Source organism: Pholcus phalangioides, unplaced genomic scaffold, assembly GCF_987345545.1.
Source record: "Pholcus phalangioides strain wild (caught in Gottingen) unplaced genomic scaffold, Ppha-v1.0 ptg000024l_1, whole genome shotgun sequence".
In the NCBI taxonomy this organism is placed as follows: Eukaryota; Metazoa; Arthropoda; class Arachnida; order Araneae; family Pholcidae; genus Pholcus; species Pholcus phalangioides.
The window spans coordinates 7,567,162-7,592,746 of record NW_028301616.1 but is presented as its reverse complement, the minus strand read 5'-3'; the positions used below and the strand labels follow the sequence as shown (position 1 = coordinate 7,592,746).

General features: G+C 39.6%; 2 protein-coding genes across 3 annotated transcripts in view; one reads left to right on the top strand and one right to left on the bottom strand.

The window, feature by feature from the left end:
- Nucleotides 1-2,357: 2,357 nt before the first annotated feature.
- LOC149068655 (uncharacterized) lies at nt 2,358-15,091 on the top strand. Of its 2 annotated transcripts, none has more exons than XM_089250816.1 (9): nt 2,358-2,578; nt 7,119-7,274; nt 7,844-7,927; nt 8,665-8,858; nt 8,957-8,981; nt 9,643-9,738; nt 11,679-11,807; nt 12,839-12,985; nt 14,905-15,091. In XM_089250816.1, the coding sequence occupies exons 1-9, from the start codon at nt 2,506-2,508 to the stop codon at nt 14,976-14,978; spliced, it is 978 nt and encodes a 325-aa protein (XP_089106942.1). In that variant the 5' UTR covers nt 2,358-2,505; the 3' UTR covers nt 14,979-15,091. The 2 variants fall into 2 exon arrangements, with proteins under 2 accessions (XP_089106942.1, XP_089106941.1); XM_089250815.1 differs by lacking the exon at nt 2,358-2,578 and adding an exon at nt 3,039-3,802.
- A 2,955-nt stretch (nt 15,092-18,046) lies between these two features.
- Nucleotides 18,047-25,585, bottom strand: part of LOC149068654 (Y+L amino acid transporter 2-like) — a 37,779-nt gene continuing 30,240 nt past the window's right edge. Inside the window, exons 6-9 of the mRNA XM_089250954.1 lie at nt 23,769-23,872; nt 22,859-22,955; nt 19,441-19,759; nt 18,047-18,356 (exon numbers count right to left, since the gene is read on the bottom strand). Coding sequence (XP_089107080.1) covers nt 18,286-18,356; nt 19,441-19,759; nt 22,859-22,955; nt 23,769-23,872 — 591 coding nt within the window. The 3' untranslated portion in view covers nt 18,047-18,285. The remainder of the gene's footprint in view (nt 18,357-19,440; nt 19,760-22,858; nt 22,956-23,768; nt 23,873-25,585) is intronic.

Here is a 25,585-nt window from a genome sequence, read left to right as displayed (position 1 = left end):
TGCCAACGTCCTCCCATTCGTGTACAACCACAAACATTTGCATGTAATCTACCAACCGTATATTCATTCGAGTGTCCCTAAACCCCCCCCCCCCACCTCGAGAGCGCTGCCCCTTTGGCTTTATCCATATAATTGGTAAAATTTTAATTTTGTTTATTTCTCTCACATGGAAGTCCGACGATGTTTTAGCTGAAGGACTCGTTATGAGTCCCATAGGAATCCATGCTAGGATGTCCACCTTGGGGGGGGGGGGCACAGCTCAACTATATGAGTGTCCTGGTTTAATTCGTTGGTTTAGTGTTTGCCGATAAGTTTTATTCATGGTGACGTCGGTGGGGAGGGGGGAATTGACTTTTTTCCGGAAGTTCGGGATGAATCTGATTGGTTCTTGCTGCTTTAACAATATAAAAGGGAGCCCGCGATTAATCTCAGTCTAGGGTGACACCAAATATCTGCCCATCAGGGTCTGGTTTTCTAGATGTGGTGCCCCGGAGTTTATTCGTTGCTAAAATGCGTAAAAAAAAGTTTTGTTCACGGTGACAGGGTTCTAGCTTAGGGTCCCCATGCTTAAGCTGACAGATTCACATTTCGAGGGCTCCTTGATCAATTTTATTGTTTTTCGTTGCTTTAACATCGTAAAATTCACAATAGCGGCAGCCCGAGATAAGTCCAAGTCTGGCCCTCACTAAATATCTACGCATCGGGACCCGACTTCTCTGGATGTGGGGGACCCTGGATTTTATTAGTTGGTAAAATGAATACAAATGAAATTTTTTTGTGGCCTTTATTGGGGGGGGGGGCGGGTGTCCGACAGGGTACCAGCTTGGAAGCACCCAAGGGGAAGTTAACAAGTTTCATTTCGGAGGAGGTTGTCCTTGCTGAATCTCATTGTTTTTTGTTGCTTTAACATTGTAGTATTCGTTAGTAAGCTGGTGCTTTCATACGCCACTTCCCATAGCAACCTAAAGAAGTGGGGCGCATGCCCCCCTAAACGTCAAAGGTGGGGTCGACTGATCTAATGCATATATGTATATATGAACTGACATCATCATCCAGACTTCCAAGTCTATCTCCGCCTATGGTGGGCGAAATAAATAAGGTATGATGTGAAGAGAAAAGGGGTGTTGGCTGCCAAGGGTGGTTGGTCCCACCCACTAGTATTTAATAATTTTATTAGTAATAACAAATTACACCTCACTATTTGAGGAAAAACACCACGACAATACAGAGAAGACCCATAAAGCGCACGGCGTACGACGCAGTTGACAGCTCCAAAGCCAGTCGGTCAATCCAAAGGTACGTATTAGCGCACGTTTGTTTCCGATTCTGTGAGTCGGCTCCGTCACGGATTGGTCAAAAACTTTAATCTCAAATGTTTTAAACCAATCAGTATCGGCTCCGACTCGCCGAATCGGAAACCAGCGTGCACTATGTTCGTCACCAGAGTTTACTAAAGTTGGTGTTGGCTAATCGCGCCCGACAGAAAAAAAAAATCGCTGACGTTGGACGTGTTGTGCTCTGTAGGTGAACACTCGTTTTCTTTCCTATTGGCTGCACAGCGACACGCTTATTGTTCTCAATGAAAAACAATCCCAGAATCCTTTGTCTTATGGTCAGCCAAGGTTACCTCAAAAACCAGCTTATCGCAAAAAGGTTTTGTCGCCAAGATGGCCTTATGCTACCATCCATTAAAACAGAATTGGATTAGTAAAATGATATGACTAATTAACGATTTCGCTTTTATTTAGTCTGCTCGCGAGTCGCGACAATATTACCATGATGCATTTATATAATTTAATAGTAATATAACATAATGATCATCATAATAATAATGATATATAATACCCCAACGAAAACAAAACGCGTTTCCGTCACCCGTTTTGCTTCGTCGCTTCACTCCTCCAGCCGTTAAAGGGGTCCCCCTATACCCCCCCCCCCCCCCGACTGAAAATATCAACTCTGTTTTCACCGCTACCAGAAACATGGCAAAACTGATAAGGGGCCGTTCAAGTATTACGTAAGCAAATTTTTAGCCATTTTTGACATCCTCCTCCGCTTGTCAGCAAAAGTCAGCAAAACATTGACCCCTCCCTGCCTTGTCAGCAAAATTTCGTCATCAGCTCTGCCCCTCTGAATCTTAACTCATATTTTCATAAAGGGTGGTTGATGACGTAAGCATAATCAAAACCCCCTCCCTCCCCCTATGTCATCAAAAGTCAGCAAATCGGAACCCCCCCACCCCCATCGATGATGACGTAATACTTGAACGGCCCCTAAGTTCAAACAGAATGTTCCAAAAACCGGAGCGCCAATTTTAAAGCAACCTCGTTCATGTACTGCGCTGTCGGGAGAAACTAACAGCCAGGGGACTCTTGGACTTGAACGGTGTAATTAAAAACTTCACAAGCTGAAATTCAGCTCCGATCGAAAATGTGCGATGGATCGAATTAATGTCCTGGAAATACGTCGACCTGCAATTCTTTTTTCAAAAATTTAAATTTGTTCATGTTAGTTGTTGAAAAAAAAAAAATGCAGACGTGCATACAAACAAATTCTTTGAAGAGAACTCGATATTCATGTAAGTATTATATATATTCTCGGCTCGGGGGGGTGGGCGGAGCAAATGCGGTCCTCGGAATATTCTGATGTGGCCCGCGATCTCAAACTTAATTATGTAAAAGTGAACTAATCGGCATATTTATAGATCACCGAAGTGACCCGTGGTATATTCACAGATCACTAAGGTCCGTATTCACCGACATGGTTTAAACTGTAGTCACAATTTTTGGATAAGAGATCTATCTAGATTGGTCAAAACCTGAATTTAACCAATCCGTGTCGATCTCATATCAAAAAATTGTGACTATAGTTTAAACCATGTCGGTGAATACCACCCTTAGGTGACCTGTGTGGTGTAATTCTACATCACTTAAATGACCCACGGCATATTTACAAATCGTTGAGCGAGGTTGCGCACTTTCAGAGCACTCGGAGGAGGAGGAGGGGGGGGGGCACGGCAATGTTCCACATCGATTTCCAGTTTACCCGCGGCACATTACAGATCACTCAAGTGATCTGCGGTTTATTTACAGATAGGTGACCTTCTCTCCATGCAGTTCTACAACACTAAAGGGACCCGCGTGACATTTAGCGATCACTGACGTGACCCGTGTGACAGCTATACATCAATCAAGTACCCGCGGCACATTGACAGATCACTTGAGCGACGTGCGGTACAGATCCAGAGCACTTAAATACCCCGCGATAAGGTTCCACGTCGCTCAAAATGCCCGCGGAACAGTTCCAGATTATTTATGTGGCTCATGGCACATTTCCAGATAATTTGACTAACCCGCGGCAAATTCTTAGGTGACTTCAGCTGCCCGCGAAGCACTACCAGATCACTTAAGCGGGCCGCGACAAATTTCCAAATCGATAAAGTGGCTCGCACTGTCCTAAAAGTTGAGCACCCTTGTATGATACCGCGTTATAACGCTGTATATAATATAAATATTATTTTCCCTCCGATCAGTAAGTGGAAATGACCTAAAAGCTCTGATAATGATAAATAATCTGATAGCGTTTGTTTGGTGAGATATATTTGAACTCTGACCCGTGTGTGTGGTCGTATCAGATTTTTCAGCGTTTCTCAAAAGAATGCTCAATTTCTCGGTCCTTATGCGGTTGAAGTAAGGGTCGGAGAAAGTCTATATAGTTGAGGAAAAATAATCTGACGTTATATATAAAATGTCCAGACTCTTGTTACTCGGTTTGAATCTGTTGGTCATCGCATGTGCATCAGGTGAGCTGTGTCTTATGGTTCCCATTATTTGACTATTATGATTATTCCGTGATTATTTTATGTACATGTTTCGTGGATTCACGAAACAACTGATCAGGAAACTGGAAATTAAACGCTGGAATTTTATAGCGATAGATATGAATTGCCGAATCTTGATGGTTTTATAAAGGATCAATTATAACAGTGTGTTAACTTGTTCGAGATCCTAGAACCCGGATATTTTTAGCCCCCCCCCCCAAGCTAAATTTTAGATGGGAAAATATCAAATTGTATACATTAGAGGTTAACATTTGGCGGAAAAGGTGTGTGGAATACAAAAAGATGAGGGTAGGGAATCCCTTTGATTTATGAAAGCGGCCTGGGCCGTCTTTTAGAGCATCGTGGGCTTCCCGGTAGAGTGATTTTTACTTTGCAGGCCAAGAATGCCTGCCTGCCTACCAATTTATACGCTTTTCCTTGAAAATTTTAAACGTACCTCATTTTTATGAGGCCCTCTTAGCATCGAACCCCCGGACTGTGCGTTAAGATGGCACTGCTATAACCATAGACTTCTTTACATAATAATAGTCAGCCTGTAACCATGTAAAATCAAGTTGATTGATCTCTCATTCAAACTCACGGACAGCTCCCCCCCCCCCGTAACATCTCCAAGGATCCCCTGTTTATTGACCACTGGTAGTGGATCCCGCTTATAAAGTTCCCATTTATAACGTTTTCCCGCTTAAAACTCTTACATCGTGTCATCGATATTTCTGTTTAAAGCGTTTTAGCTTTTCCAACTTACGTTTTTTTATGATGGGCTTTTCTGAAAACGTTATAAGCGGGATTCACTGTATATACGTATTGATGAAACTACTGATGATTAGGTGGTCTCCCCTGTTTGACTCTGGGTCAACAGTGGAAAACAAAACAAAACACCTATTGTATGCACCATAAATTTTTAGCTTTAATATATACTTGGTGGGTATTTGAGAAGCTCTTGTAAGATTTGAGTTAGGCCGGTAAATTATACTATAAAAGATTTAGAAAAGTTATTTTATGAAACTTGAAAAATGCAACTAATAAGTTTATTGGTTGCATTCACTCGAATATAACTGATTCGCTCATTGGTTACATTTTTGAAGTTTCATAAAAGTTCATTTATAAAACTTGAATAATTTAATATTGGTTAAATTATTATTAGGTTATCGGTTGCATTCGATAAAATGCAACCGATAGCCTTATTGGTTGAATTTTTCAAGTTTTATAAATGAAATTTTCTGAAACTTTTATAGTGTAATATCAGTTTTAGGCACACACACACACAAGCCGGTATTGCACTATAAAAGTTCTTCTATAGTAGAAAGCCTCCGAACGAAGCTTTGACGTCACTGAAATCGTCCATTTCACATGTAGCCATTGGATAAAGCAAGCCAACATATGCGAAATCTTTACCTTTTTTGGAGTATTTTCAATGACTATAGGCGAAATGGAAAGATCTCAGTGACGTCACGAGCTTCGCTCGGAGGCTTTCAGCTATAGGTGGTGTTGCCTTAGGGCAGGGAGTGGAATTATAGCTCCAGGATTCATGCGCTCCCCCATTCTGTAGGTGGGGCCATTCCATTGACTAGGATTTTTCATGCCCCCAACCAGACATTCAGTACCCTGTCAGCTCCACCCTTGTGGGGGCATCGCAAGGATAATTATATAGTAGCTTTGAAATAATTTCTTTCAACAACTAAATTTTCTTTACTTCTGCATTTTCATCGATTGACATTTTTCGGTATTGAATATTATGTAATAATACATAAATCCATGGATGCCGATTCCCCTCCCTCGCGAAATACATGAAAACGGGGCTATGGAACCCCGAAATTATTTCCACACCGGGCCTCGCATCTGTTGAGGGCGGCTCCCATTTCCACTATGAATAAGGCCGGGATTACACTATAAAAGTTTGATAAAGGCCACCACTAAGCGCATTGGAGCGAATGTAATTGATACGATTATTAGTTGTTTTCCTCCTTTTATAGTGTAATCCCGGCTTAAGATTTTTTTTTTTTTGAGGTGTGAAGTTATCGGACACCGTGCTGCCATCTCGTGGATGGGATTTTTGGATTTGATATAATGTCTAGAGCTAACATTTATTGTTTGGTGGTTTTGAAAATAGAAACGAAATTTATAGGCTGGAGTTTCCTGTTTTTTGGTGTATCGTTTCCTGTGCAGTGTTTGTGTATCGCGACGGAAATTTGGTTTCTAAAGTTAGATACCTCCATGGAGGTTTTCACTCATTAGTTATTCGCGTTGGGTTTTGTGGGAAAGTTTATTTACACAAAATCTTCCTGCACCCCATTATGGCGTAATTTATTCTTATGTTAATAATCGCACTTCGAGACTGACCATTTTCCGTAAGTTCTGAGTGTTTTTGGTAGGGCTTTTTTGATACTTTTTCTACTCTACCAAACACTCACCCCAGCCTTATCGCTATATTATAATTTACTGCCATTAATGAGTTGGGTTGAAAATGAAGGCACCAAAAACAAAAAATTGATACTTTTTCTATCGTGTCAGATGTCCTCAGGTTGCTGGACGTCCTCATTTTTGATGCCGAGCTAAGCGTCCTCATACGTTTTGAAATTTTTGTCTTCAGTTTCAGGGTTCAGTTTTTCCTTCATTGGTCATTTTTGTCGCGCCACGGTCAACGACACGGGGATCTTGAAAGTCTACCGAAATGTCCAGTCTGGATTTTAATCGTAATCTGTTTATGGATTGTGATTATTTTTACGGGTGTTCAATACTGCTCTAGTCGTGAAAATTAGACATCATGGGAGAAGGGCGGCAAAACACTTGTAGCTCACAGGTGGCAAAAGAATAAATACCTCTGTGAATATTAGGTGGGATTTTGAAAACGTGTAGGACAAAGAACAGTCTTAGATGCAGATTCTTGAACTACTTCAATCACTAATTAACAAGAAAAACACCCAGAGAACAGGTGTGGATCCAGATCGAGGGGGGTCCATCACCCGTCCCAAAAGCCGAATAATATGAGGAAATTTGCGTCCCGTAAAGTACGGGGCGATCCAAAGAAACCTTCGCAATTGTCGCCTTTTCTGAAACATCGCCCTGAGTACGAACCTGCCTCGGCTCCATTCGCGGCTGAGGATCCAGGGAAGTGGGGAGCTATTGCCCCTCTATGGATCTGCGCCTGGCTCAGGAACGTACGAGATGACGTAACGAATCGATTTGCTTATTTTTTTTTTCTTCTATGGATGTCTAATTTCACATCATACTGCGCGAAGTATTCTTTTAGAAAATAATACATAATGTTCGTTTTCAGGTTCTCCATGTGAATCCGTAACAGGGACATGGTACAACAAACTTGGTTCGGAACTGATACTCTCCAAAACTGACGCCGGCAAACTTATCGGAGAGTTCAGAACTGCCGTTGAGAAACACGAAGGGGCCGCAGGCCGATCTTATGCTGTAGTGAGAGGTAATTCTCGTATTCATTTCCATATACAGTGCGACCCATAAATTCGTGAACCGTTTAAAAATCCATAAAAAATTGAAGGAATTGGTATATTTTAATGCAGTTTGCGAAAAGATTCCTACAACGGGGACTTTTTTTTTTTTGGATAGAATTTATCTCTTCTGTGTCCGGAACGTTCGAGAATGTTCAGCCGGCGATTCATGGCTGAGGTAAAAAAAGTGTCAACATCACAATGAAAATATTGTGAGCGCGAGTAACAAAAATTCAAAAATGAGCTGTTAATCGCGTGCATCCTGCAATTTATAGGACTGATTTATATTCCAGTGGTTTACTTTATTGCAGTGCTCTCTATCAAAAAAAAAATTTGCCTACACCAAAAAATTACTCTTCGTGAGAATAACTTCTTCCCAAACCGCATTTAAACACATGTACCAATTTCTTTAATTTTATAAATTTTTAAGATATTCCCGAATTTATGGAGCTCCCTAAATAAACTCTTGACATTATTGAAAATTTAATTATATACATATGGAAAAACATCTTAGTCAATTACTTCGTTTTATGTTCTTTAGGGGTGTCAAAAAAGGATCCATTCGATCATGTCGTGGGATTCTCCGCAATATTCAATGGTGGGACCTCCGCGACAACATGGGCAGGTAAATATATATAATTTATTTAGATGTATGTAGACACAGTATGTCTGATATATAGCGTCATGTTTTCTGTAAATTTCGTAAAAATTTATTGAAAAATCGTCATTTTATAAGCAAAAATCACATGCGCTGAGAATTGGTAGTTTATAGAAAACATTTATATTTTCGTGAATATACGTGCTATTATCACGAAATTGTACAAAGTACTGCACACATACAATATTTTGTTGTAGTTACTAGTCGTCTGCAAATTTTTCTGATATAGTATTGATCAAAAACATTTTTCTTCTTTAGTTTTTTTGTCTGTCCCTTAAGCTCTTGACTAAATTTTCACAGGAAATGGTGAGTACTAATATATGGTATATACGGTGCCGTAACTAGTCATTCCTGTGCAAGAATGTGCATTTAAGATCCTTCTGGCCCATTCTTGGGGTCTCCCCCCTCCGAATGGGCCCTGTGCGGGTGCACCTATTGCACTTGCCTAGTTACGGCACTGGGTATATATGACCGAAATTTGAGAACTATTCGTCTAGTATCTTTTTAGAAGTTCCAGAGAAAGTGTCTAAGCTCCAAAAAGGACACAAACTTTTGGAAACATATATTGGCGAGCATGTGCTCCACACATTGAAAAATAGCCGCTCATGGCGCCAAAAACGCTGTCTACATTTTAACCACTTTGAATTTTAAAAAATCCTTGCTGTTCAGTTGTTATCAGCAATATTTTTCTGGTACCATGACAGGTAATTGCCAAAAATGCGGAGACGAAGAAGTGCTTCACACGACATGGATACTCCGTGGGCAATCGGAAAAATGCTCCGATCAGTGGAAAGCCGTGATGATAAACGAAGACCAATTCAGGAGGCATCCGTCAACCCCTGGACCAAGGAAAGTCCTGGGTCAGGACACACCTGTACGGTCATCGCCCGCACCTCAGGTAAACGAGCAGATCACAATAATATTAACCACAAGACAATAACCCTGTAATTAATTATTTCCAGAGCTAATGTAATTTTTTGTATTCATTTCAATTAGGATGCCGAAGAAACAAAGCCAATAAGTAAGAAGGAATTTGCATTATTTAATAACAAATCTGCTCAACCCACGGGCCCAGTGAGGCACTCGAGTCATCTGATGTGGCCCGCGACCTGAAAAAATAATTTTGTAAAAAATGAACTAACCGGCACACAAACAGATTATCTAAATGACCCGCGGTACATTTAAAAATGCTCTAGGTTACCGGCGACACAGTTACAGATCCTCCAAGCTGCCCGCGGCACATTCAGACATCACTGAAATCAGAGGCGTACGCAGAGGGGGGGGGCATTGCCATTCCCCAAGCCGATCAAAAGCTAGAAAAAAATATTTCAGTTAAAAAAAAAATTAAAACAAGAAGAAAATAAATTTTTTAAATATTCAATTTTAATCAATTTCTGTTAATTTAAATGCTTTTTTGAGGGTGGCAACTGAAAATTTCTCGGGAAGAAAAATTTTATGCCACTCTCCAAAGGTCGATCCTGCTTGCGTCCTTGACTTAAGTGATCTGGAATAGCGCCGCAGGTCACTTAAGTGCTCCGCGACCGGTTTCAAACCAACGAAGTTGTCCGCACTCCCATAAAGGTTGAGCACCCTTAATTCATAACATACTGTGATTTAATATTACTTGGCTTTATTTCAATGATATGAAAAATGACTTTCGGACGTTTTTCTTTGAAATTAAGGCGATAAAAGAATAGATGACGAGCTCAAAGGCAAATGGTACACAAGCGATGGAATGCAGCTGGAAGTTACCGAAGTTTCCAACGGCACAATAAAAGGTAAATATTGTTTTATCAATGATTACTTCAGATTATTACAATACTTTGTGTAGGTATGAGCTCACGCGTGCGGGAAATCCATCGCCAACAATTCAGTAACTGGAAATTAACAGACGAAAATTCGTCGCCATGCAGTTCACCAGATGGGAAATTCATCGGTGGGTAAATTCCCCGTCACACACGTCATATTCACGGATATGACAATTCACTACGAAGAGAATTCGCCGACACAGTTCATCGAAATAGTGAGTGAATGAGCATGTTAGTGATCGAATTTGGTCGATCATTCATTATCATTCACCTACTCACTAATATGTTCACTGCCTCGCTCAATCGCTCTCACCCATTCACAATTTCATTCATCCATATGGTCGGTCACTCAATTGAATCACTTACTCGGCGGGCTACCGATTTAATCGCTTGCTCACTCTTACGGTCATTCACTGACCAACTTATTCAGCCATACACTCCTTCACATATTCACTCACTTTCTCAACAACTCGGTCACTTACGAAAAGTTGTCGGTGAATATTCGCAGACGTGATTTCTCCGTCGACGAATCTTTCTAGCGGTGAATTTTCCCCATCGTTAACCCCTTTACGATCAGGGACGAAATATTGCGTTCAAACGCCAGTGGAATAAATTCATCTCTTTCTTCAACCTCTTTTTTCCTCATGGGCGAAGATTTATTGTAACCATGTGAAACAAAGTTGTGTGTGTTTTTCCCCCTCTCTTTTCTCCTATTACCATCGTGATATCTCGACGAGATAACGAGCTACTGAGATAACGATTGGCGGTTCTTCCCAACTTTTCCCCCTCCTTTTATTTTATATATATATTACAGTGGATTGCTTTTTTGCCCTCGCCTACAAACTTGTTTTGTAGGGTTTTTATTACTTGTTCTCTTTCTCACTTCTATGTGCTTCTATAATAGAAGTGCTTCTATAATGTATCTTTCTCAGATCCAATCCTTCTATTATAGAAGCACATAGAAGTGAGAAAGAGAACAAGTAATAAAAACCCTACAAAACAAGTTTGTAGGCGAGGGCAAAAAAGCAATCCACTGTACTAATATTCTTATACAATTATTTCTGTACTTGTTCCACCCTTATTTCTTTCTTTCCCTTCTTTAACGTGGAACAAGCCTGCCAACTTTGCAGCCTGCTAGCAAAAATACACGGTGCTTATCGGGTTTTCTTCAATAACTGGGAAGATTGAAAAAGTGACAAACCATTATGAAGGAATGAACTAGAATACTGGCAGCATAAAAGAAGTGACAAACCATTGTAAACGCATATGCATGTCTGAAACGTATTGTCAGGGGAAACACGTTAACCGAAGTAAACATTCCGGAAGTGATTGTTGGGGCCCCAGGAACCATTGTTTGCCCGACGTTTTTTTGCCAATTTCGGACATTTGCCCAGCTCTGACAAACTTTTAAAGTAGCCTACGGTTCAATCCCGGCCCTGTTTGGTAAATGTGCAAAATTTAGCGACGATCGGTCTAAAATTGTAGATTTGTATAAAGAACAAACATAGGCCTTCTCATACACACTTTCACATTTATATATAAGATACGTCTAATACACATCAATCAAATTTATCACCAGCAGCTTGTACGCGAAGGAATTAAATTGCATGGCGGTTAGTTTTCCGTGAATCGTGAGCTTAATCCTTCGCGGTCCAGAGTTTTCTGTACTTCATTGGTAAATTACGAACTGTACTGGCCTTCCCCAGCAATTAGGAAGACCCCTGAATGCTAGCTATTGAACTTTTTGTATAGCTTATGGGTTCTGCTGGGGAGCCAAATTCACAGGGGTCTTCCTGTGATTGTAAAGGTTGTTGCGAAGATGACGAAGCTACCGGTTTTTTCCTGATGTCGATTCCACCTCGACAAAGGACCGAAAAATGTTGATTTTACATCCGCGTGAATTTTTTCAGGTACACTCAAGAAGGCTGCCACTTTTAAGGAGATTGAAGTCTCCGGTAATGTAAATGAAAATAATGCTGACGGAGTGTTCGCTATGAGTGCTGTACGAGATGAAAGAAATGTTGTTGATGTTTGGGTTGGTAAGTACATTTTTTTGAGGATTTTTCTATCCAATGTAATATATCGATTCAAGTCTTTAACTGATTCTTGAACTTATGGCAATACCTGCTCTTTCGATTATTTACAAGCGGCTGCTACGCCCTATCGAGATAATATTAAAAACCTGGACTATTTTACCAGCCGCCTCCTCATCAATTGTTGAGTTCGCCCCTCCTTAATAATACAAATACAAAGGCCACAACACACAAAATGCCCAACAAGGTGAGGGAAAAATATCCATGACAGAATATAGATGTCTGATGTCTATGAGAAAAGTTGGGAGTAAAACATAAACGGACAACGCTTCTTTCCCTCTTGCACGCTGTACTTTCCCAACTTTCCTCCTGTTTTTGAATATATATATCTCTTGATTTACGTAGATTACACACACAAATATCACTGCGTATATTGAAACCCCATATCACTTAGAAACATGGACATTTTTTTTGTCGGCAGCAGGAAAATCAGGACAAAAACTTTCTCATTGGGATTTTGACGACAGGGTGTCCCTATGAAAAGTTAAAAAGTTAATATATTTTAATAACTATACGTTCTCTTGCAACATGAATGACGTATTTGGGTCCTACATGATATTTGGACAATACTTTTTGTAACTAGAAGTATGCCTCTAGAATCAACGGTTCATCAGTAAAATGGGGCAAGGGGAATTATCGAATCACCCTGTATATATATATATATATATGTATTTTGAACATAGTGGGAGCGTGGAAAAATATATCGGCAAAGGAAGAAAATCGGTTAGAGGAATGAAAAGTTCCGAATTATTATTTACGAAACAATAATTCGGAACTTTTCCATTCCTCTAATCGATTTTTCTGAATTTGCTGGTATATTTTTTTCATGCTCCCACTGTGGTTGATAACCACAGGCTTTTTCACAGGGGAAAAAAAATTTGCTTTGAGAGTACGCAATATCATTGCCTTACAATTCCATGATACACGGAGAAAACATTTTCTAATTTTTCGTTTAAAAAAAATGAATTTAATTCCAGGCCAACTTCACCGATGTGCTACTGGAGGTAAAGCAACGATCTTACAGACTTCGAGCCTGCGACTTCAGGGATCTTCAAGATGCGAGGATAGGCCTGATCGAGCTGGGTTCAGAGGAATGCAGTTCACGAGAAATGCACCCACGAAAAGTAAGTCGAAAATATACAGGATGAATATGAAATAAAGGGGGGTAAGCATTAAATAGGCATGTTCAGAGTTTTTTTCTACCTAAAGCTATAACCCATAGTCATTAGATGAAATGAAATATTTGTGCTCACACTAATTAATCTTGCAATGAAGTGAAACGTTCAATCCCCTTCTCGTAAAGAGTTTTGGCAACAAATTTGGATAATCCATATTTGATGAATCGGTGTTAAATCTGGTAAAATTGTCCTGCCTAACTACACGTTAGAAAAAGTAAGGAGAAAGAAAACAGAAGAGGGAGAAAAAATAAGAATACGTAGCAGATTGTCTTTTCCTCCTCATCGTTCTTTTTCGCTATTACATGTATATAGTAAGAAGATATGTGGGGGAGAGGGGAGAAATCACTAACAGGATTATAGAAAAAACGGGGGGGGGGAAGACTTTTTGATTTATAAGATTACAAAAAAAGGGTTGCTTCACGAAATTGAGGAAGAAATAGAACTGGATTGAATTTAGTCCATTGCCGTTTGGACGTAATATTTTGTCCGTGACTGTAAAGGGCGCAATTAAGGCAAGTGTTAATCTATGAGCAAAAGTTGAGTCACAAAGTGTTCCGAGATGGTTATACAAGTCCACGTATAGCTAGAGATTCTTGACCTAAAGCTTGAGTGGCATAAGTTTGTAGATGGGTCATGAAATTCACTTACAGCTAGGCATTCTTGAGTTATGCGTCACGACGAGCCTCGTAGATTAATAGTACGAATCCACTTACTGTCCTGTTTATAAATGCAGTTATTGCATCACTGGTTTCACTAATTTCGAAAAAGCCCCATGGGTAGCGAAGGTGATCTCGTTGGTTTTGGGTATCGAGTGAATAAGTTGAGAACCCCTGGTTAAATACTTGGGCTGCGGGAAGTAGTCAAAGAAATGCTTCTCACTGCGCGGCAGTGTAAAAATAATTCACTTTTTTTTTCAGTTGTCTTTTGTGTGAAAGATAGAGGGCCTTTCCCGCCGACTTTTCCCGGCAAACTCACTGTTGCCAAAACTAATCTTTACAATAATATTGATTACCCTGTGTGCCGCAGCGCCATCTACCGATAACAAAGAAAACTATAACTAAAAATCCTACATATATAGATTCACCTCAATCAAATTTAATCCTTAATAAGATTGATGTTGTTGATCCCTTATCTTTCTTATAAACCTGCCCCCTCTATTATACCCCAAGCACTATACGCCTCGTAGAATTCTTAAGAATTTGGCGTCGCATGGAATCGCAATTGAATCCGCTGCAAATCCCACGTGTGGCAGATTTGTTCACTAAAAATTTCTGGCGATAATCTTGGGTTGCCTCCAAGTCAGAAGGGGGCGGGGCACAGGAGTGAAGAGTAAGAAAACAGTGAAGCGCTCTGAATGTATTCTGCATTATGGCAGCCAGTTAGGAGCTGGCACTGTGACGCCACAAAACTTGCGTTCGCTTTCGCAGTATACTCTCGTGTGACTAAAGGGTCACGGGGGTAGGGAAGGGTAAAAAACTGTCTTTGACTGACACAACCCCCCCCCCCAACTTTTTCTTACGAGGCCGAATATCTATTAACAATCCCACCACAACCCATCTGCTTCTCGGAATTTCATCACTCAATCAGTTATTTAACGGAACGAGTTTTGAGGAAAGCATTTTCGCACTTTTTGTGTAATGAATTCACTCTCCTCGATAAAGGAGTTTCGCTTCAAAAAAAACATCACAGGTCGATGACAGCAGGCTATCACGCACATTGTCATCAGTGGATGATGGGTTAAGGAATGGAGGAAAAAAATAAATTGGCCGATGTTCAACATGATTTGGCGCATTCAAAAACAAAGTAAACAAGATGCTGATGTGTTTGAAATTTTCTTGTGTTGAATTTATTTTGTTATTTTTCAGACTCTGGTGACGGGGTGTGGTCGAATTTCGCGAACAAAATATCCGGATTTTTTAGCAATTTGGTTGGAAGATAATTAACACACTTTTTTTGAAACGTTAACCTAATGGTGAAACAATACTTGTATATCCATGTGTATGAACTTGTTTTGATCAATATTATTTATTAAAGTAGAATATGAATGTTAAATTTTTGTGTTTTTTTTAGTGTGATTTACTGGATGTTAATTGATAAATCTGAATGTAATTAAATAGATATCTAATAATTTTTGGTACTTGCGTGTTATGCGGCCGACCCTTTTCGAGCTGGCGCAAATTTCGCCAAACTTGCGGAAATGCAGTTTAAAATATGTGACACACTTGATGGTGTGTCACGCAGCACCTCCTGCTGCCTGACGTCCCCGAAGGGTAAGGGTTTATGATCTGCTAACTGAATGGAGTGGCCAATCGGCGCGTAAGAATCTTGACAAGAGAAATTGCATCAACATTCCATTATTGACGCTAAATCTCGCCATTTGGTGACGTTGAAAATGGTAGTCGGCATATTACGTTAATACTCCCTTTTGTGCTTACTAATAACATCTTAAAATTAATGTGTTCGATCTGAATATTACGTGACAAAATGAAGACTTTTGTACATCGTATGCATCGTCTATATTAAAAGTCGATGAGAAATTTCGGGAATTCATGCGAAATTAGTCGATTGGAATATGATTATAATAGTGGGGGGGGGGGGAATTGCAGCAAAATGCTTTAAATTAATTCGTAGTCTCATGCAGGGATTGCCGTTTGCCAAAAAACATGTAAAATGGTGATAAAACTTTGGCGTGTACAGTTACAGTACTTATGTTACTCCCAAAATTCTCCGAATGCATTGTTCTGAAGGTATTACCTTCGTCACTGTATAATAGTTCATGCAGAGAGACACGACAGGTTCGATTTTGTACTTGTGAATCGCCTAGAGAGGAGGGCGGACTCGTCCTCCATGATCAAGTGGCCAAAAAATTTTCTTTTAAAGCGATGCCTGGAAAAAAAGGCGGTGATGGGAAACCGCGAGAGAGATAATAGACTTGATACTTCGCTCAAGGATGGATAAGTCAGCCTGAGATTTCAAGAAACATACCGTTAGCAAGTCATCGTAAGCGACACCACACTCGCGCCCAGCCTGGCTCAATGGCCATTCGCAAATATTTGCTTCCAATGTTAGCCTCCCCTTGCTACATTGAAGCACCAGCCGCATAAGCTAGATACGAACTTGCCCAACGTAACTTGGCGAATATTTGCTTAGAACACATTCCGTGTTGCGAATCTTGGAGCACACGGATTGGAAGCAAGGCGGTACCTTTGACTTTGTGGGGAGTGAATGGCACTGGTCGTACTCTTCCAGCCTTCCGATACCTTGATTATCGTCAATGGTGAAGCGGTCACACTAGTCGTCCATGACCAATATTGGAACGGCAAAAATTTACATGCCCGACCGTGCATAGTGATCTCTCTCAACGGCATCCACCCTCCCCACACATAATGTACCTTTTCTCAAAAGTAATCCTTCTATTATACATATACTGTACATAGAAGTGAAAAAAAAAAACCAAACCAACCACGAAACTAGTTTGTAGGCGGGAGCACTATACTAATAATCTAATATATATTTGTATTGTTCCTCCCCACCCTTATTTTAATGTGGAACAAGACCACCCCATTTATATATCGTTCAAATTTATCACCAATAGTTAGAACGCGAAGCGGTTAAAAAGTTTTTGTTGTAGAATTGCATTCAAAAGTACTGCGATTTTAAATTTTTTTACTTCATTTCCCGCCATTAGTGATTTTTTTTTCTTAGCAATTTTACCACTTTAATAGGTGCAATAATTTGCTTACCTTTGGCAACTTTTTGTATTTTCCTTGAAATAAAGCAACCCACCAATGATTATCGTAGGAGTTTGTGTAGTTGATAGTCTTCATCGATTCTACAAGAACTCATTGACAGGGAACTTCCAGCGACAGACGAAATCACTCTAAACCCCCCTTCAAAAATGTCATATCTTTTCCTGGTAAATTAGGCTTTGTTCAGATTTTCAGCAGGTGTAGTAAGAAGTGTTTCATTGAGAAATATACTTTACAAAATATCTGGGCTTTTCAATGCTAAATTTAGTTTAAAATAAGGCGGTATATATCGTCAATGCCACTTAAAATATCAATGGCATGAGTCGAGAGCTAGATATACAACACCGATTAGTAAAAACCTCACCAATAAAGCGTTTGTCGGTACTTAAGTACAGGTTGTTCGATAAATTCGTAATTAGTTTGAAATTGGTACACGTGCAACCGGTTATTCTCGCGATGGATGTTTCAATACAGAAAAGTTCGGATTTTTGTCGACAGAGGGCGCTATACAAATTAAATCAATGAAATGTGGAAATCAGTATCCTTTAAAATTAGGGCATAAGATTAACAACTCATTTATGAATTTTCTTGTTACTAGCGGTTATACAAGGATTTTATTGCGATATTGACATTGATGGATAAAGCACTATTGTTGAAATTGTTTTACCTAAGCCACGAATCACCGTCTGAAGTGTTAGACGATATACAGCGATTGAAAACAAGGTTCAGGTAAAAAAATTCATTTCAGTCATCACAGTCTAGAAGACAGCCGCTATGGTGGTCATAGTGACGGTCTCGGGTTCAAACCCCACCGTCACCATAGTGGTTCACAACTTCAAGGCATGGATGCGAGCCGATCTCCCCGTTAAAAAGTCTCGCCACAGACCTTGCACAACGATACAATTATTCAATCATTACACTTCACTTATAGTTTGAAAAATTGATGGCAGATGGAAGCACTACACACAGCGCGTTACACAGAAACAAACTTCATGCCAGGTTCGTTACACACACATTCCAACATGTACCAATTCGTTAGAAGTTCAGCATAAGAATATGGACGAGGTGCATGTGTGGTAGCTAGTGTAGTCGTCTATGGCACAGACACATTGTATATTTCAGAGATGTTTCACAAATGATGCTCAATTTGTATTAACCACGTCTAGAATTCTCATTATCAGATGAAAGGTTGAATTGTACTGTCAGAAAGAAAAAAAATCCCCCACCGCATCAGAAATAAAAATTACACAATGATCTTATCCAAAACGAAAGGCTTTTTTGTTTTTAATTACAAGACATTTTACACAGATACTGGACAGTCAAACACACAACACATAAAAATTTAGATTTAGCATGTCTTTCGGAAAAACGCATGCTATACCATAAAGAAGCTCTTGTTGATAACTGGGAATGTAAGTATGTATCTCAATATTCACAAGCCGTAGGCCTATCATAAATGAGACCTGGACTGGATGTAAAGGGTGTCTTTCTCTCCCTCTACTTGGAAATGTCGTCCGTCTCCGGCGTCACAACATGCAGAATTTTCTGGACGAACCGTGTTAGAGTAGCTGTTGGAAATGGAATTTCATTAATTATAATCCATATTAATGGTTTTGTCATAATCTAAATAAAAAAATTTGAAGTCAAAGAAAATTTAATTGTATGTACAATGTAATGAACACAATATACAGGCACTTTCCGACTTGAGAACAAAAGTTTTTTGGTGATCTTGGCGATATTCAATGACATTTATTCAAATTTACAGATAAAATTACGTTAAATGATATCGGATTGTTCCCATACTAGCAAGGGATCGCAATTTTTTCACGCTTCAAGTACTTCGTGGGAAAGCTTTTGTATTTAGAAATACTTAGAGCCAGGGTTCCTCAGCCACGGCCCAAAATCAGTACTAATGGCATTTATACGACCCAACTTAGAAGCCCCTGTGAATCAAGTTTGGGTCATGACCCATAGTTCAAGAATCTCTGACTGTTTGTTAGCGGATTTGAACGACCCATTTCGGAATCCCATGTGACCCAAGCTTGGATTGTGACTCAGGTTAAAAACTCCTGACTTAGTCAAGGGTTTAACACACCCCTATCAGCGTACCCTTTAAGAGTGCCATTGGTCTGTTCTTGAACCCAAATTGGTGAACATTAACTTGGCGCGAAGCTATCACTGATGGACCAAGAAATTCTGAACATAAAAAACATGAAAATATGTGCACGGCATCCTTAGAAATATTTCGAATACAGTGAAACCTCTCAATAAGGGACACAAATGAGACCAAACGTTCCGTTCCATAGAGGTGTCCTTTATTGAAAGTTAAATATTGAATGTCCCTTGAACGGAGGTTTGACTGTATGTTGAAGCCACCTTGTCTGACCTCGAGGTACCCAATAGACGACACGCATTAGTTGGTAATCACAGATTACCCGAATAGTCATCTGGCCGATCTCATAGCAACCTCGAAGTGTGTCATTTGAATATCATCAAACTTGTTGGCTACAAATGACGGTGCCACCGATTTTACCTCAATGAAAATTCGTAATTTTGGCTTAGGGAGCTTGTTCGTAAGTCGGGCAGAGGCTGTACTGATTAGAAATAATGTACACGGCCGGAATTAAATGTATATGTTATCGATAGCCTCACCTGAGACAGTCGATACCTTCTTCTGGGTGTGATGAGCGATGGCGTACACCGGTATTCCAGTAGCGGTGATCGCAAGACCGATGCCAGCGCAGTAAGGTTCAGCCAGGAACGACATCACGGTCAAGAATATGCAACAGACGAGGAAAGACAACGGGAAAAAAAGATTCAACTGGATCGGTCGATGCAATTCGGGTCTGTTCCATCTCATCAACAGCATCCCTACAATAACCATGGCGATCCAGAACCAGTGGACGAAACTCAAGTAATTGATGAGCTGGTAGACGTCACTGGTGAACAGCATCAGCAAAGACATGAGACACTGCGGGATAAATAAAAAAAGTAAACATAAGTACTAGGGCTGCTGTTTCTTTATCACTGAAGTTAGACATAATCAGGAAACATAATAATAGTGGGACATAATCAGGCACTTGTGTAAGTCTCATAGTGCTGCTCATTCGCGTCAGTACGTCAGAGGAAGCGTTGCATACATGCAGCGTAGTTGCAAATGAAAAGGTATATGGACTATAGAGAAGAGAGATTCAATTAAGAAAAAGTTAAATTTTTGACTACCAGGTGAAAAAAGTGGCGCTCTTCTATAGCAGTGATCATTTTTCCCATGGTCCAAATAACGTATACGCCAAGTTCCGATGAAATACGGCCACCACAGCGAGAGTAGCGTCAGTATAATAATTAAGCTTAATGTCAATTGAATTACACTCACTACTCTGGCCTATGTTATTTGGACCATGTGAAAAAAGGTAACTGCGATAAAAGAGTGCCACTTTTTCACCTGGTGGTCGAAAATTGAACTTTTTAATAAATCTTTTTTCCCATGGTCCATATATCCTATATAATAGGCCAAGTTTCATCAAAGTACTTCTATCAGAACAGGCTCTACATGTCTGAGTAGCGTCAGTTTATTTATAACCACCCTGCACAAAGTTTCCAAGAAATTCGTAAATGCATTAAAAATTCAGAAAAATTGAAATAATCGGAAAACTTGAATGTGCGGTTTCCGAAGAAGTTATTCTCGCGAATGGAGGGGTTTCTTCTGATGAAAAAAAAAACGTGGTTCAAATTCTTTTCGATAGTGGGAGCTGTACAAAATTCCAGCAGGAGTAGAACGCGAACCTTTCGCCAATCTCTTCCAATGTCCGAAACGTTCGTAAAGCTCAAGCCGTCCATCCATGGGGGGAGGTAAAACAATGACAGATAGTATTTTATCCATCAATGGTCAACATTACTATGGGAACGTTATGTAAGAGCAAGCAGCAGGAAAATTCAGCGATGAGCTCTTAAACGTACACCCTGCATTTTATAGTACTCTGGTTTGAATTTTCCAGTTCTTGGCTCTCGTGAAGCGCCCTCAACCGATAAAAATTTGAGCTGAATTTTTTCAAAAACGGCATTCAAATGTACCAACTTCTTGAATTTTTATGAACCCTTAAACTGTTTACGAACTTACGGGACATCCTATATATAGCTAGCGTGGCTGTATTGGTCGAGTAGTCATAGTGATGGACTCGCATTGCGAGCTTCCGTGTTCGAACCCAAATCGGCGCCACAATGGTGGTCGGCTGAAGTTTCTGTGGTTCCCAGTTCAAAGGGATGAATGGGATCCAATCTCCCGTTAAAAAAAATCGCGTCACAGAGAGCTACAGGCTTACAACGGTACAAATATTCAATCATTATACTTCACTTATAGATGACGGCGCTGAAAATTCAAAAACACTACTAGATACTCACTCGGACTGTTAGGTACCTTTACACACACTTCCGGCACAACTCAATTGGTAGTAAATTGCCCGTGACGATAAACCCGAGGTGTGTTCGGTATGAATGAATGAATGTGCATAGCTAGTTGTGTGATCATCGCAAACCAGTCTTTGTGACTTATAGAATAAATAATCATCGTGAATGGTCCCATGATGCTTGTGTCATGGCTAAATAATTACATAGCCAATACAATTTCTAGAAATCCTCAAGAAATATCATGTAGACTCTAGTCCGCGAAAAAATTCATTATCAAACTTTCATTCTCTCAAACCAAGCACAACTCCGTTCTATCGCCATAGCCAATTAACTACCGAATGGGTTATGCCGGAAGTTCGCATGTTTACTCAACAGTCTGAGTGCGTATCTAGTGTTGTGCGTGAATTTCAGTGCTGCCATCTATTTTTCAAACTACGAGTGAAATGGAACGATTGAATATTTATACCGCTCCGTGGCGAGACTTTTTAATGGGGATATCGGCTCGCTTTTACAACTCGAACTTGGTAAACCACAGAAAAATCATCAAACTTGATGTTCCAAGAAAACCTCACCGCTTAAGCATCAAGAGACAAAAACATACGAAAGCACAATCGTTTAATGACGTCATCGAGTTCAATTTCTTGCCTAATCCAGGGAACATGAACCATCACCGACTGAAAGCAAATAGGACTACTGATGAGACTAAGTTACAGCTAAATCACTCCTAAGGGAGACTGACATATTGTGGCTCATAGGCCACGAATTGTACTAGGAAGGCCGCACGTGCGATACTGACGGCTCGATAATTGCTTGGTGTGTTTGTTGCTTGGAAATTTTTGGTACCATCGACATTTCACCAGCCTATTATAATGCATCTCGATACATAAAGCCGGTGGCTGATCATTTACACCAGTTTATGCCAGTCTTCAATCCCAATGGACCTTACAGATTGGGTACTACATGGTATCAGGAGTATGCCGTGGACATGCCTGTAACAAATTGCACAACTAGAAGCCTATTACTTCAATTCCATGGAGCATGTTCAGCTATTTTGGTGATTTTAGATTTGTATTAGCACTGGGAGAAAACAGTACATTTACGCCATCAATTATTACAAGTGACTCCACCTGAATCATGGATAGATGAGACTGATGTATATAAGCAAGCAATGCAATAGGCGCCTTTTTGAGCGTTAGTTGGATCAATGTCCCATCGCATGGTAAGGCTAGACGTGTCTCCACTCATTTCCCTAATCCAGTGTATAAACGGCATATGGAAGAGTAGGTAAACTTGGCCTAATAATACTCAGGAAAAATCATCAACGAAAAAGGCAAAATAAAAGGAAGTTAAGAAAACTCCTTATGCATTCGACACGCTATGGCTGTTGTCTTCAGGGGATAAACTAGGTCACAACGTTTGACGTGGGGAGATTTATATTTTTTTCTTTCCACTGAGCAATCGAGAGTTAAGATTTGGTAATCAATCCAAGTGGGATCCTCAGTCAGCGGGATAGTTTATCCACTGAAGACCACACCCATAGCGTGTCGAAATACATAAGGATTATTCGTAATTTAATTTTATTTGCCGTTTTCGTTGGTGATTTTTTTCTGAATAAACGGTGTATAATTTTTGCCAGTAATTGTACAGGTTATTCGATATCTCTTACCGTGAAAATCAATGACGGCATCGGCGTGAGGAAGTTGACGTTTATCATTCCGAGGACAGCCGGTAACTGCCCATCATGGGAACCAACTGCGAAGAGCCTGTTGAAACAAAGCATTGCGGGTGGGACATGTGAGTATATGTATTCATTGGACAATATTTTATAAATAGAATCCTGGGCGATCAAAAAAATTCAGTTTCAAGCTAAACATGTTTCACTAGAACAACACGTGGCTTCAAAATAAGCAGAAATGTTAGAAACCATTCTGACCTGCTGTTACACTGTACACAGAATTTTGTATAGCTTCATTATGACAAAATAACATGCTACCTCATAAAATATGTATAGGGAATTTTTTCCTGCTCAGGAAAACACTATGTACAGGTAACCATGGAAAAAAAAAAAATGGTGCTTTTCTTAGTTACTTTTGTTTGTAAGCAATAAACGGGTAAAAAATAAAATTTTATCAGTAAAAATGTGCCTACCAGAAAATATTGAAAACAAGTATGAAGTACATAATGTAACATGTAAACATCATTGAACTGAAACTACTGCTGTCACCTATTAAATGAAAAATACAATTGTTGCTTGATTACCGGTTTTGGATTAGTGTGCCCCATTGAAAAACTTAATATGGTTGTGATATTGGCACAAATAATTTTTGAACAATAATATTAGTTAAATTGTCAAGTTAGCTTCAAAATTTTAACAGTTGTTTGTGTGTGGTAAACTCTACGTGTCTTCAGCTACTTCGAGTTTAGACCGAAGGATGCTCGGTTAAGTGCTGATGAGAAAAACGCTCCACTAGAGAACTGCTTGGTTTACAAAATCCGAAACCGAGTTGATTTTTGTAATAGAGAATTCGTTGAATTGGTTGTTTGTAACAATATTGGTAATAAAGACATTGTCTTACCTTGCAGAGGTGAAAAGGATCCCGTTGACACCACCAAAAGTCGAGAAAGCAACGAACAGAGGCATCAAGAACGACATGTAGCCAAAAACTTTAGTAGCGAATGTCTATAGAAGAATATATGTTATAAAAATCCAAAAATCGTCCACATTGTGAAGTGTCAAAAAACTTTGAAAATTGGCAATAAAATATAGACTATGAAATGTAATGTCACTTATCGACTTTTTCGGAAATTTAAAACGCGATAACGTAACATATGCATTAGATCAGTGTTTGTCAACCGCTAGACGGCGGTGCCTGTTAATTTCCTACCGGTCCGCAAACATTTCACCCAATTCGTGTATAGACCCTACATAAATTCAAATTTAATTTTTACTATTATACGTAAACTATTTTTGTTTTTATTTCTGTCTTAGCCGACAGAGGTGTGCGAATTTTAACTATTTTTTACCTTTTGTCCGGCTCCGGCAATAATTTCTGGCATTTAGTTTTCGTTAGTCCGCAAATTATTACTACTACAACAGTATGTATATATTTTTCCTCCTCTCAATTTTTTGTCGGTCCTCGAATAATTTTTGCTACTTATATTTTGCCGGTCTGCCAGTTTGTCTGTACAATTGTCACCAATATTGTACTTTTGATATAAAACCGCAAATTATTACTACTATATTAATTTTTTGGTGATCCGAAAATTATTTCCCTATTTTTTGAGGTTTGCAAATTATATGTATGTCAGTTATTCCCAACCCCCCATCCCATTTATTTTTGACCGGTTTGAAAATTATTTCCCCTCTTTTTCTTTGAAAATTTATTTTTTACCAGCCCATATATCGCCATTTGGCAATTCCCAACTAGTGGGGTTGGGAAGGAAATGAAGGTGCCATCTATCGTTGGTCACCCAAGGCTCGGTAGGTAAAGAATTTGTTTCTGATGTTCTTGCCTGGATTCGAACCAGGGGACCTTGACGGAAATGTTCATAGTGAAAGACGAGCATCTTACCACTGCGTCACTCGAGCACATTTATTTTTTACTGGTCCGGAAATGTATATTTCCATTAATTTTTTCACCTATTTATTTTTTGGCAAATTATTTCTCCAATTTCTTTTTTGTCGGTCCGCAAATGATTTTTTTTTCATTTTGCAGATCCGCAAATTCTACTACTGCATTAAATTTTTCTCCCGCTTATTTTTGTTAGTACGCAAATTAGTTCTCCAATTTCAAACAGGTCCGTTTTACGGCCAAATAAATATTTCCCGGCAAAAAGTCTATTCGAATAATGCATTTCGAGCCACTGTTTAACCCTCAGATGCGGTCACAGACACCATTTTCATCATTCGTTACGTTGGACTGAAAGCCCTGTACGGACACGAATGATTGAAATTTTGGTTCGAATTATGCTCACTAGATGGCAACAAAAATTTAAATATAGTCGAATCCCGTTTTAACGAACACTTTTCTAATCCCCCCAGATAGGTTTACATAGGAATAATGCAAAACCCTGGAATTCCTTTATAACGAAATTTCGTTCTAGCGAAGTGATTTCTATGGTCTCTTGGAGTTCGATATAACGGGATTCGAGGCTGTACCTCTGATTAACTTTTTAACACAGTAAAACCTATTTTGCTCGACTCCGGCGGGGCAAAGAAATTCATCCGTGAAAGAGGAGTGACCGTTAGTCAGAGGTTCGAAAGTTACTTTTATTTAACGAGGGAAATTATTTTGCCGTGGAAGAGGAATGGCCGCATGTGAAAGATGTAGTTAAAAGGGGTTTTAACCGTATTTGGCTCTAAATTGCTGCTCGCGAGTTGTTAATGGTTGCT

Bases quoted from the DNA above. Each gene is read 5' to 3' on its own strand.
- LOC149068655 (XM_089250816.1), top strand. From the start codon at position 2,506: ATGTTAGTTGTTGAAAAAAAAAAAATGCAGACGTGCATACAAACAAAT. The intron at 11,808-12,838 runs GTAAGTACATTT...ATTTAATTCCAG, and splicing joins TGTTGTTGATGTTTGGGTTG to GCCAACTTCACCGATGTGCT. The intron at 12,986-14,904 runs GTAAGTCGAAAA...GTTATTTTTCAG, and splicing joins GAGAAATGCACCCACGAAAA to ACTCTGGTGACGGGGTGTGG.